At 44.5% G+C, this 14,196-nt stretch overlaps 1 protein-coding gene across 1 annotated transcript in view; it reads left to right on the forward strand.

Moving 5' to 3' along the window:
* The window catches only part of LOC124550602, a 1,053,220-nt gene that overhangs the window by 1,021,221 nt on the left and 17,803 nt on the right, over positions 1 to 14,196 (forward strand). Inside the window, exon 9 of the mRNA XM_047125358.1 lies at positions 8,313 to 10,146. Within this exon, the coding sequence (XP_046981314.1) occupies positions 8,313 to 10,146 (1,834 nt within the window). The remainder of the gene's footprint in view (positions 1 to 8,312; positions 10,147 to 14,196) is intronic.

Here is a 14,196-nt window from a genome sequence, read left to right on the forward strand (position 1 = left end):
TTGGTTAGGAGGAAGGCTGATGGACCACTGGAAGATGCCATTTATAGGAAGCCAGCTCCTACCAATTTGTATCTTCAGACTGGCAGTTTTCAGCATCCGGATGAGCATGCGGGGGTACTTCCTATCTTGCTGCACAGGGTTCACGTCATCTCAGGCTCTGAAAGTTTGTCTGCTGAATTAGTGTGTATCAGCCCACCTCGAAGTCACCTTTTGCCAGAATGGTTATAGTGAAAAGACAGATCAGACGCTCGCTGCGTTGTCGACCGACGAGCCGAGTGAGCGACTATAATAACGAGGTGGCATCCAAGCATACGGCCTTTTTGCTTCGCAAAGGAAGAATTTCCAACAGGACTGGTCGTATTCTGTGGAAACACGGAGTGACGTGCTGTTTTCGATAACTATCTAAGATTGGGGCCCTTTTAGGGTCTGCAAAGGACGATTTTGATTTTCTTAAGGCGGGTGTCTACCGTATCCCTTGCAGTTGTGACATGTCGTACGTTGCTCAGACCATCAGGACAGTGGGCGTCAGTGTATAAAGTTTAGTGTATTAAGCGTCACACACGGTTACAACAGTCAGGAAAATCTGCTATTGGACAACATTGCTTTGTTATCGGTCGTCCTATGGGATACAAAAACACTGAATTTCTGGGTGCACTCCAGCTCTTGGGGTAGTGTTAATAAGGAAGTAGTCGAGACTAAATTAGCAAGTGACTATTAAGACGAAGGTTTTTGCTTAAATTCTGTTTGTCATCCTTCTCTCTCCCTGGCCAAAGAACAGGAGGACTGAGTTAATGCTGCTTGCTCATCTGTTAGTGTTTTATATTCACTATCGATACTTCTGACGAGGGTCTTTGGTAGCGTGGTGGCACTAGTTGTTCACGGTATTCGCGTTGTCGTTCTACATAGACCGTGTTATGGTTCTAGTCGGCGTAGTCCTGCCTACTGATTGTTTAAATTTCCTCGCAAAACGCTCCCTAGTTGCATCTGTGTCTTCCATTTTGCAATGACAGCCTTCACTTTATGTGGGCTCCAATCTTTTTCTGAAACTACAAAAAGTACTCCGGAAAAGCAAGGTTTTTCCAAATGTGGAAAACTGTCTCAAAGTACGAACGGTCATTTACCTAGAAATAAATATTCGATTCAAATTAAAAAGTGCTGCAATCGAGAAAATCTTGTCACTACTGCATTTAACAGTCCATGCGTTACGTTACTACTAAATTAAATAGCAATAAGCAGTAAGTGAAATCAAATCAAGAAGAAGAATGATCGAGAACCAGTTACAAATTGAAACGTTTTGAAGTAGAAGCTATTCGCAACTAACACAAACTTCCATATTCGATACAGAGAAAATTGTTAAAGTCGTTGAAGAAACTCAGTTCATTTGTATTTTCCGTTCAAGGTACAGGTGGCGCACAGTTGACGAAGTATTGCTTATCCGCCCACACATTTCGTCCAGACATCTCGTAACAACAAAAACGGTAAAAAAAAAAAGACCGAAACTGTTTATGGCATTCTCCAGTGCGAATTTCTTCATATGATTCTAAAATCGGCCGCTAGATTGAAACATCGACCAGGAAACTTTGTATGTTCCTATGTACACTATTCTGCAGGTAGAACACTCCCCTGCACACAGAGATACAACAGTCTATTGTACAACCGACAGGCAACACATTTGCACGCCATATGTGCTGGCAGAAACAGCGACACCAGTCGTTGCAAGTAGCACACGCAGCACTTATGACTGCCAACCAATGAATACCTTACAAGCAGCTGTCAGTCAAAAGTCAGACCTTGTCTTGACAAACAGATAACAGTTCTGTATACGTCGACCTCAACCTTTATGTAAAATGACGTTTTGACAAGTCAATAAGGCCATGTTGTACTAGCGAAGCGTCGTGAAGAGCCAAAATCTATGCCCATAGCAATGTGAGAGTGACGTACCTAATAGGAACGTTCTCTGTTCAGAAATGCGACCCCTCGCAATCTAAATACAAGAAGAGACTCTAAATATTTCTTAAAGAGAGCTGTATCATCATTAGGTCGGAAACAAAAGAGAGAGCAATCTTCTGGTAACCTAAAATCATCAGTCTAAAGTCCAGAGGTGTTTCTACCCGATCGGTTCCAACTTCTGCTACCAAGAATTTCCGACAGCCGCTAAGTAATCTAGCTCTCTGTGTAGTAGTTGTGCACTGACAAAAAAATCTCTTTCTTTCTTGTAAATATTACCTAAGTTCACAACCTCTACTGAGTCTCTGCCTGTATCATACATGAACTCAGATACGTCATGAAGGCCAAAGTTGAACACTTCTTTGAAAGCGGTATAGAGCTCGCATTCCATCAGGGTTATCACCAACCATAAATGCTCAAAATACTCAAGTCGTCTTCGCAGGACTACAAGAAATTTCTATTAAGTTGTCTAGCAATCTGACAGAGCTCTCTATCTGTGAGATTACATAAAACGAAAAGTTACCTAATTTGTATTGGGCATTAATTACAACCACCACCAGAACTACGTCTCGGCAATCCATAAGCTACGGTATAAGCACGGTGTTTCATAATTCCTGTTGCAGGTTTCTAAAGTTTGTAGAGGGGACTTAGTAGATAAAATTTTGATGAGAAACATATGTAGTGTGATGTAACGTTTGGACATAAAATAAGTTTGTCGATCGGATCACTTTCAAATCTTCCATGTGCCGCACTCTCGACTTTAATAAAAACGACGTCCTTCGTCACGTGAAAGAGAACCCGACAACCAGTACCGTACTCGAAACATAGGCCATGCCATGGGCTCCTGTAGAGCACAAAAGTCGGAGCTTATTGACTACATGAGTACCGTGAATCGGAATCCAATTTGAAAGTGATCCGATCTTCAAACTAATTTTACATCCAAACGGAATATTTCCAGACATAGGTCTCTTATTAAAGCTTTACCTACTAAGTACCCTTACAACCGGTAGAAGGCTTTAATACGAATGTGCGTCCGAAATCATTGTAGGAAAGGCACCGATGGAATATGTTTTTGAAAGCAATAATAGACAAACGGTAACCGTAGTACTAGGACGCTCCTTGGCCACATTCGAGATGACTTACTTCTGTCTTTCTTTCGTTTCCGTGCTCACCCATAACAATACAAATTCACTGAACATTGCATGAGCACTCACTACACCCTCTTGGTTTTTACATATTTCTAATGAATCATCCATATGATGAAGGAACACAGTGATATAGCCAACTTTGTTACCATACTCGATAAAGAGTGAAATGATTCAGTTTTTCATTCATTTATGGGTGTAAGTTCAAATTTACATCAACAGTATCATTCCATTATAGTTTTATTAAGAGCAACTTTTTTCAAAGCCGAAAATGCCATGAAAACTGTTCTTACTCTGTCAGTATGCTTCTAAGAAATTTTTTCCAGTTTTTATAACGGTATTCAGTAACCTAATAATGCGAAAGTCTCATTTCCTGGGGAAATAAGCAGAGAAGCAATATGAGAACGCCGGCCGGTGTGGCCCAGCGGTTCTAGGCGCTTCAGTCTGAAACTGCGCGACCGCTACGGTCACAGGTTCGAATCCTGCCTCGGGCAAGGATGTATGTGATGTCCTTAGGTTAGTTAGGTTTAATTAGTTCTAAGTTCTAGGAGACTGATGACCTCAGATGTTAAGTCCATAGTGCTCAGAGCCAATATGAGAACAAAACCAAAGAACCAAAGAACTTTAGAATAAACATCCTTCCTTATCTACTTAGGGCATTTCCGGAAGAAATAACCATTCTTAAAGAAGAGCTAGCATGAATAATTTTGAAGAAAAAACATTATCTGAACATGTGCTCCATTCTCAACAGTTGTCATTCTCAAAACGGCTCTTGCCAAGTTGATTACTTATATGTCTCCACATGATTATTGTTTTTGTGGACAGTTAAAGAACGAAATCTTAAAAACTCAGACGTAATTAGAAGATATATTTTTAGTTCTCCAGCCGCAGAGACCATTGGATTTTCCTGCACGATATTTCGACTACTAGAAGCAGGATGGTTTAAAATCATTGCGCACAGGAACCTTACATGTTGCAGGTCCTGTACGGGCGTTTCTGGATACAGAAAATGTTCGACTGTTGCCCTGACCACCACATTCTCCATATCTCTCACTAACTGAAAACGTCTGGTCAATGGTGGCCGAGCAACTGGCTCGTCACAATACGCCAGTCACTACTCTTGATGAACTGTGGTATCGTGTTGAAGCTGCATGGGCAGCTGTACCTGTACACGCCATCCAAGCTCTGTTTGACTCAATACCCAGGCGTATCAAGGCCGTTATTACGGCCAGGGCAGAGGTGGTTGTTCTGCGTACTGATTTCTCAGGATCTATGCACCCAAATTGCGTGAAAATGTAATCACGTGTCAGTTCTAGTATAATATATTTATCCAATGAATACCCGTTTATCATCTGCATTCCTTCTTGGTGTAGCAATTTTAATGGCCAGTAGCGTAAATCGCACGTCGTAATATTGTGCAGAACAATGGAGTAGCTGAAAAGATACCATCTGTCAGGCAAGTCAGGAAAATCTTGGTAGTCTCATGTTCAACAATTAAGTCCCTGCGGATATTGGTTTATTCTAGAAATCAAAAGTTGCAACAGATGGAGATAACCATCCTGTAAGAAAATTATCCTTATACCACGTCTGACAAAATTCAGCCCAAAAGTTACTCCGGCTGTTACTGTCCACAACTTCTGTGTTTTGCCCAGTTTATAAAGCTTAATATGCGATTATAGCCTAAGAACAAGTTCAATTTTTGATAGAGCAGTGAATTTATTAAAACTTCTAAACATATCCTTTTTACAGTTTCGTCAAAAGTCTGCAAAGCCAGTACTCTTATATTGATAAGTGCAATTTGGATTGCACCGCTAATTAATTTTCATGTGATGAGAACGATATTTTTCGAAATAGCGACGAAACGTACATTGCACTTCATACACAGATTCACCTTTTGTGGCACCAGCGTCTCGATGGAATGGTGTAACAATAAAAAAGGTTGCTGCAACGCCGTCCAAAACCTCTACTTCGAAGTTCCAAAAATTCAAAAAATAAGAATTGTCACGAATGTCAAAAGCTCTGCTTTTCCCGAACTAGCAGAATAATAAGCTAACAACCATGAAGAAACATCTTCGAGAGAGAGAGACTTTTTTTGTTTCGTTGTACCAAAATATGTTCGGTACTTGCGATTTGTGGCATGTTCCTGCATTGAGTGACTAATAGTATCTTTTCGGCTTTTCAGTCAGATGTACTATTCCAATGTTATGCGTGCTATTTTGCGACTGATCTAGCCATCTTGATCAGATGTTTTCCAGACATTATGCCAAAATATGAGCTCGTTAAACTGGTCGGGCTTCAGGAAACATAACACGTAGTAGTATTTCCATTGGACGTTTCCTTTTAATCCTATAATACAGTGTATATTTTCTAATATCCCTTGATTTGTGTGGAAAGTATAGCATGTTATCTTTTAGCGGATAACAGGTACCTCCACTATAGTTCTTCCGATTTTAGCATGTTTGTGTAAATGAAAGCTCACGCATTTATTCCTTGATTACATTTATCTCGGGTAAACCGCCGAATCACGTTACGTAAATCTCGCAACAGTTCACCGACGCAACTGCTCGACACTTTCATGTGGTGTACTGCCAGTCACCAGCAGTGAAATTTGTGGTTAAGGGCTTATGGAACCAAACTGCTGAGGTCATCGGTCCCTAAGCTTACACACTACTTAACCTAACTTAAACTGACTTAAGCTAAGGGCGACACACATACCCATGCCAGAGGGAGGACTCGAACCTCCGACGGGGGGAAGCCGCACGGACAGTGACAAGACGCCCAAGACTGCGTGGCTACCCCGCGCTGAACAGTAACTTCAGTGAATTATTGTTGGATATCCACAACGTCACCTGGCGACAGACTCGAGAGCTGTACAATCAACAGGTCCTTTGGGGTACCTGTACAGTCTCATTCATTTTTGCTTACGTATGTGATGTTTTGTAGCAGTTCTGCCCTGTTCTATTTTACACGAACTCCTAAATGTATGGAAAAAGCGGTGACATTTATGAATCTGTTAGTAAAGGTTGGGTTGCTTGGGGGAAGAGACCAAACTGCGAGGCCATCGGTCTCATCGGATTAGGGAAGGATTGGGAAGGAAGTCGGCCATGCGCTTTCAAAGGAACCATCCTGGCATTTGCCTGGAGCGATTTAGGGAAATCACGAAAAACCTAAATCAGGATGGCCGGACGCGGGATTGAACCGTCGTCCTCCCGAATGCGAGTCCAGTGTGCTAACCACTGCGCCACCTCGCTCGGTGTTAGTAAAGGAAAACTGACAATTGAACAGAAAAATTTACTGTCATCTACACGTTAGTGTTTCGGACAGCTTTAAATAGCTGTTCCTTGAAAATCATGGAAATAGAGCACATGTTTGTCTAATCGTTCCTTCAGAATTATTCATGCTTTCTATTCATAATGTACGTACGTTTCTTCCCACTGCACCACATCCACTGACTCGATATTTGACATCATAATCGTTAAAAAAATTACTTAAGACGCATACTTCATCTACATCTACATCTACATGATTACTCTGCAATTCAAATTTAAGTGCTTGGCAGAGGGTTCATCGAACCACAATCATACTATCTCTCTACCATTCCACTCCCGAACAGCGCGCGGGAAAAACGAACACCTAAACCTTTATGTTCGAGCTCTGATTTCTCTTATTTTATTTTGATGATCATTCCTACCTATGTAGGTTGGCCTCAACAAAATATTTTCGCATTCGGAAGAGAAAGTGGGTGACTGAAATTTCGTAAATAGATCTCGCCGCGACGAAAAACGTCTTTGCTTTAATGACTTCCATCCCAACTCGCGTATCATATCTGCCACACTCTCTCCCCTATTACGTGTTAATACAAAACGAGCTGCCCTTTTTTTCACCCTTTCGATGACCACCGTCAATCCCACCCGGTAAGGATCCCGCACCGCGCAGCAATATTCTAACAGAGGACGAACGAGTGTAGTGTAAGCTGTCTCTTTATTGCATCTTCTAAGTGTCCTGCCAATGAAACGCAACCTTTGGCTCGCCTTCCCCACAATATTATCTATGTGATCATTCCAACTGAAGTTGTTCGTAATTTTAACACCCAGGTACTTAGTTGAATTGACAGCCTTGAGAATTGTACTATTTATCGAGTAATCGAATTCCAACGGATTTCTTTTGGAACTCATGTGGATCACCTCACACTTTTCGTTATTTAGCGTCAACTGCCACCTGCCACACCATACAGCAATCTTTTCTAAATCGCTTTGCAACTGATACTGGTCTTCGGATGACCTTACTAGACGGTAAATTACAGCATCATCTGCGAACAACAGATTGTCACCCAGGTCATTTATATAGATCAGGAACAGCAGAGGTCCCAGGACGCTTCCCTGGGGAACACCTGATATCACTTCAGTTTTACTCGATGATTTGCCGTCTATTACTACGAACTGCGACCTTCCTGACAGGAAATCACGAATCCAGTCGCACAACTGAGACGATACCCCATAGGCCCGCAGCTTGATTAGAAGTTGCTTGTGAGGAACGGTGTCAAAAGCTTTCCGGAAATCTAGAAATACGGAATCAACTTGAGATCCCCTGTCAATAGCGGCCATTACTTCGAGCGAATAAAGAGCTAACTGCGTTGCACAAGAACGATGTTTTCTGAAACCATGCTGATTACGTATCAGTAGATCGTTCCCTTCGAGGTGATTCATAATGTTTGAATACAGTATATGCTCCAAAACCCTACTGCAAACCGACGTCAATGATATAGGTCTGTAGCTCGATGGATTACTCCTACTACCCTTCTTAAACACTGGTGCGACCTGCGCAATTTTCCAATCTCTAGGTACAGATCTATCGGTGAGCGAGAGGTTGTATATGATTGCTAAGTAGGGAGCTATTGTATCAGCGTAATCTGAAAGGAACCTAATCGGTATACAATCTGGACCTGAAGACTTGCCCCGTATCAAGCGATTTGAGTTGCTTCGTAACCCCTAAGGTATCTACTTCTAAGAAACTCATGCTAGCAGCTGTTCGTGTTTCAAATTCTGGAATATTCCAGAATCAGGGTATTGCATGGAAGGACAAAGGAGAGCAGGGATGGTCATACTACTGGTGATACGTTACTTACTACCGTCGCCTTTGCACGCGGCTGTTCGCCCAATAGTGCGAACTTACTTGTACCACGAACGGCGTGAGACTGTTGCATTTGCTTCCTGTCTGCAGGGTACTTGAGAACGGCGCACGAAGAGGAAGTGAGGCAGCTGCCGACAGCTCGGCCGACGCTGCCGACGCACGACTCCGGCAGGCTTCGCTCGGTGGAGACGTTCGTGAGTACGCGCTCCGGACACCCCAAGATCACGTCCATCTCTCTCCACTACGAAGGAGACGCGACGCCCGCGGACACGAGCAAATTCCAAAGCGTGCACACACCGCCGAAAGACCCGGATTCTGCGACACCGCTGTCTGCCTACTCTCCTTCGGACACGCGGGCAGAGAAGCACCACCAGGCTAAAGTCGGCATGCGCGCGGAGAAGGCTGGTCTTTGCGACGATCAGACTCTGTACAAGCAGACTGCGCCGCCGCACCAAAAAGACGCTGCTCACAAAATATACGAAGTAGCAGCCAAAGTCAGAGCGCCGATATCTTACACTGAGAGATGCTACGGCGACGGCGAGTCGGGATCGATGTCTCGCAGAAGCCGGAAGACTCAAGAGAATGACAGAACGTACGTGGTCGAAAGGAAAAGGTTTGAGCTACAGAAAGAGAAATACGCCGCCGAGCGAGACGGGCTCGTCACTGGCAAAGACTCTGCCAATGAGGACGGCAAGTGTGCTACGCCGAGGGGAAGTAATACATTCGTCAAGGAAAAAGTTGAGTACAAGAGTGGCAAGATAGACGCGAGAAGACAGATAGTGGAAGCTGAGATGTGCGAAGAAGTGAAGTTTACGGGTACACGAGAGAGAAGATCGGTTTCTCCGGAGAAGGCGTTCAGCAAGGACGCGGACACTGCCGCACAGAAGTCCGAGACGTTGAAATCGACGTCCACCGTCTCAGTGGAGGAAGACGAGTACTGTGAACAGGACGTTTCCGACGACTCTGAAAGCGCGGAGGAAACGTACGGTTCAATTGCAGACAAGAAAATTGCGAAAAGAATATCGCCCATCTACGATAATGTCTGCGAAACCGGAGACAGGCCGGAAGCGCGCAAGAAAGCGGCGCCCGATAACGGGAGGCAGATCTCTGGGAAGTCTAGCGCAGTGGTTAAAGGACAATCTGCGAGTTCGTCGCGGAAAGTGATGGACGTAGAGAAGAGAAGTTCGAGAAAGACGAGTGGCAGCGCGAGTGGGAAGCGAAGGTCAGAGTCTCCGGTTTACGAGAACCGGGAGATTATTTGCATGGAGAAGGACAGGAAGATACAGCAACGCACGAGACAGGAGCAGCGCCAGCACGAGACGGCGATGCTGGAGGAGCTGACGCGCGCCGCCGACCAGATCCTGCAGGCGGTCAACGGCTACTCGGACGACGACTCCAACAGGCCGAGCTGCGCGGAGGACGAAGATCGCGGCAGGAGACACCGGCGCGGGCAGCCGCGAGCCGGGGGCGGAGGCGCGCTCTGCACCATCAGCGAGGCGCCGCAGCGCAAGGGGCACCGCCAGCCGGCGGGGGCGGCAGAGGCGAGGGCGGCGGCGCGCCGGCCTCAGCGGGCGAGCAAGCCGCAGCTGGGGCCCACGTCTTCAACGTCGTCCGTGGACAGCGTCAGCGAGCGGCGCGCGGCCGCGGCGGCGGCGAGCGCGGCGCGGAGGGAGCGAGCGGCGCGGCTGGTGCAGCGCGCGAGCAGCCGCGAGCAGCTGCTGCAGGCGCGCGCCAGCTCCTCCGAGGACGCACTGTCCAGCCTCGAGGCCGAGGAGCGCCGCCCCCGGCCGCCGCCCCCGCGCAGGCAGAGGCCGGCCGGCACCTCCGCCTCCACCGCCGCCACGGCCCGGGCGCAGCCCGCCGCGCAAGGACACAAGCGGCTCTCCAGTGGCGAGGCTGCAGTCGTTTCCAAGACGGCGGACAGGTGAGTGCACACTCTCGATTCATCTACACCAGGGCTTCCCAACGTGTGGGAACGTGTGTGAAGCTGTGAGGACCGGGCGTGAGTCGTGCTTCGGTAGCTCAGATGGTAGAGAACTTGCCCGCGAAAAGCAAAGGTCCCGAGTTCGAGTCTCGGTCGGGCACACAGTTTTAATCTGCCAGGAAGTTTCATATCAGCGCAACTCCGCTGCAGAGTGAAATTCTCATTCTGGAAACATCCCCCAGGCTGTGGCTAAGCCATGTCTCCGCAGTATTCTTTCTTTCAGGAGTGCTAGTTCTGCCAGGTTCGCAGGAGAGCTTCTGTAAAGTTTGGAAGGTAGGAGGCGAGATACTGGAAGAAGTAAAGCTGTGAGGACCGAATGTGAGTCGTGCTTCGGTAGCTCAGATGGTAGAGCACTTGCCCGCAAAAGGCAAAGGTCCTGAGTTCGAGTCTCGGTCGGGCACACAGTTTTAATCTGTCAGGAAGTTTAATACGGGGGTCGTTTGTGCACCGGCTAACGGCGGTAGATGAGGTGAAACCTTTTACGCATGCTCGGAGCGAGCTTTGTCGACCAATCACAGCGCTCGCTGGCACGTATGCGGCCCCTGGCATCATTAAATGTTAAACTTGCTTTGTCAGTGCACTACCTGTTTCATAAGTCGATTTTTGACTTTCAAGTTGTTTTCATTCATCTCTAAACCAAAGACTATTGATTCTTCGGAGGGATTTGGGGGGGGGGGGGGGGGTAATTGGGAACATGGAACTTGCATTAAGGAGCTTGTGAGATCTGTACTAAGGCACCAATGCAAGTTTGGGTCTCTGTTGTCACAATGAGAAATTGGTCTATCACAGATGAACTTTTTAAAGTTATTAGGAGAGTATTAGAATTCGTTAATATTCTGCAACATCATACATTAAAAATTGAAGTTGCAGTTAAAATGATAATTGTATAGAAAGATAGCTATACATCTTCAGCAGATGGAATGAGAGCATGGCATATTCTTACATTTATGCCTCGCTGTTTTTTCTGTGTAGTTATAATAGCTTGGTACTCATATTTGCATTTCATTTTTTTATGTTAGTTCACAATCGTTCCAATGGCTCTGAGCATTATAGGACTTAACTTCTAAGGTCATAAGTCCCCTAGAACTTAGAACTACTTAAACCTAACTAACCTAAGGACATCACACACATTCATGCCCGAGGCAGGATTCGAACCTGCAACCGAAGCGGTCACGCGGTTCTAGACTGCAGCACCTAGAACCGCTCGGCCACCCCGGCCGGCCATTAGTTCACAATGCACCACATTTATGACTATGTTAAGGCTGCTCCTTGACAAAGTAGTAGTCAGCAGGTATATACCCCAAACAGTACATTTGATTTCCTCTGACCTTTCGTAGGCAGGGTAGTATTTGCATGTCTCTATCTTCCTCTGACCTGAGAACTTGTCCATCCACATAGTTTTAGGGGAACATGATATGCTGAAATTTGACATTTTTTTATATTCACTTAAGAGTGACAGGAAACAATCTTGCTCCAAGTAGAGATTGAATGCTGAACCTTTCAGGTTGTTGTCTGTCACTTGGATCTGAAACCACGCATCCGACCACTATGTACAAACACCATGTTATACTATGAGCATCCAGAAAGATTTTTTGTGATGACATTATTTTTTTTCTCTTATTTTATTCTATGTAAGAGGTAGCTCCAGACATGGAGGGCTAGGATTCATCATCATCTTTCCTGTAATGTAAAAATAGTGTGGTCAAATGTAAAATGTAAACATTATGTTGTATTGTTGGCTAGGTCTCGCACAGTTGAGCAATATTCTGAACTGGTCACACGAGTCATTTGTAAGCAGTCTCCTTTGGTGACTGATTGCAGTTCCCCAGTACTCTACCAATAAACCAAAGTCTACCACCTGCTTTACATATGAGCTGAACATTTGTGATCATTCCATTTCATATTTCATATACCTACAAAGTGGTACACCCAGGTATTTGTGTGAGTTAGTCAGTTTCAACAATAGCTAATTGACATTATGGTCATAGGATACTACATTTTTTTCATTTTAGTGAAGTGAAAATTTTACATTTCTGAACATTTAGAGCAAGCTGCCAATCTCTGCACAACTTTGAAATCTTATCAAGATCTGACTGAATATTTATGCTGCTTCTTTCTGACTGTACTTCATTATAGATAACTGTGTCATCTGCAAAAAGCCTGATTTTACTATTAATATTGTCTACAAGATCATTAATATACAACATGAATAGCAAGGACCCCCAACACACTTCCATGGGACACAACTGAAGTTACTTCTACATCTGATGATGACTCTCCATCCAAGACAACGTGCTGTGTCCTCCCTGCCAAAAAGTCCTCAACCCAGTCACAAATTTTATTTGATACCCTGTATGATCGTACTTTTGATGACAAGTGTAGGTGCAGTACTGAGTCAAATGCTTTTGGGAAATCAAGAAACACTGCATCTACATGGTTACTTTGATCCAAAGCTTTCAGTATGTCATATGAGAAAAGTGTGAGTTTCAAATTATCAATGTTTTCAAAATCCATGCTGGGTGGCATTGAGGAGGTCATTCTGTTCAAGATATCTCATTGTGTTTAAGATCTTAATGTGTTCTAAAATTCTACAACAAATCAATGTCAGGGACACTGGACGCTAGTTTTGTGGATCACTTCACTACCCTTCTTCTAGACGGGTGGGACCTGTGCCTTTTTTCAAGAACTGGGTACAACTTTTTGGTCAAGGGATCTGCTATAGATAATAGTTAGAAGGGGAGCTAACACAGCCACAAGTTCAGTAATGAGTATGACAGGGATTCCATCAGCCCCTGGAGCTTTGTTCAATTTTAACTATTTCAACTGTCTCTCAACAGCACTGACACTAATACTCATTTCATTCATCTTTTCAGTAGTATGAAGATTAAATTAGGGCAATTCTCCTAGGTCTTCTTTTGTAAAGGAACATTTGAAAATTAATTTAAGCTTTTCATCTTTTGCTTTGCTACCATCAATTTCAGTACCAGTAGCATTTGCTAGGAACTTGTCACTAACTTTGGTGCCACTGATAGCCTTTACATATGACAAGAATTTCTTTGGGTTCTTTGAAAGATCACTTGACACTATTCTGCTATAGTAGTGATTGAAGGAAACACACATTGCTTTCTTGACAGCCAAACACATTTCATTCAGCATCTCTCTATCTGTAACCTTACACTTTGTTTTACACCAATTATGTAGCAATCTCTGTTTCTTTATAGTGATTGTGTGCCATGGAGGTTACTGTAAGGAAAACACATTAAGTTGCAGACAATCACAATGAAAAGAAAATCATGTAAAGCTTTCAGCCACTGCTTTCATCAGTAAAAGAGGGACACACACCACTCATATACACAAGCAAGCGCACTTCATGCACACATAACTACCAATTCCAGCATATCAGGCTGGAATGCAACTATCACAAGGGATGCAAGCAGCAATCTGGATGGGACAGGGAAGGAATAATTCAGTAAGTATGTATGGGAAGAGAGATGTCTGGTGGATTGTGCAGGGACTAGAACTCCAATAGGTGCAGCGTTAGGAGAATGTGGGGCAGGGACCTGGAGAAAAAAGGAGCAAAAAAGGAGAGAAGCTGGGATAGATTAGCAGATGCATTGACAGAGGGCAGCAATTAATCAGGGTGGAAGATGAGAATGGCAAGGATATGATAGGCCAGAGGAGATGAAACTGTTGGGTGAAGGGTGTGAGGATAGTATGTTACCGTAGGCTGAGGCCAGGATAGTTATGGTAGCAGAGAATGTGTTCTAAGGATAACTCCCATCTGCACAGTTCAGAAAATGTGGTGGTGGAGGGAAGGATCCAGACAGTAAAGCAGCCATCGAAATCAAGTGTGTTATGTTCAGCTGCCACACGATGGTCTACTTTGCTCCTGACCATGGTTTGCCAGTGGCCATTCATCCAGATGAACAGTTGGTTGGTAGTCCTACCAATATAAAAAGCTTTGCAATGGTTGCAGCAGAGCTGGTAAAT

This window comes from Schistocerca americana, chromosome 1 (assembly GCF_021461395.2).
Source record: "Schistocerca americana isolate TAMUIC-IGC-003095 chromosome 1, iqSchAmer2.1, whole genome shotgun sequence".
In the NCBI taxonomy this organism is placed as follows: Eukaryota; Metazoa; Arthropoda; class Insecta; order Orthoptera; family Acrididae; genus Schistocerca; species Schistocerca americana.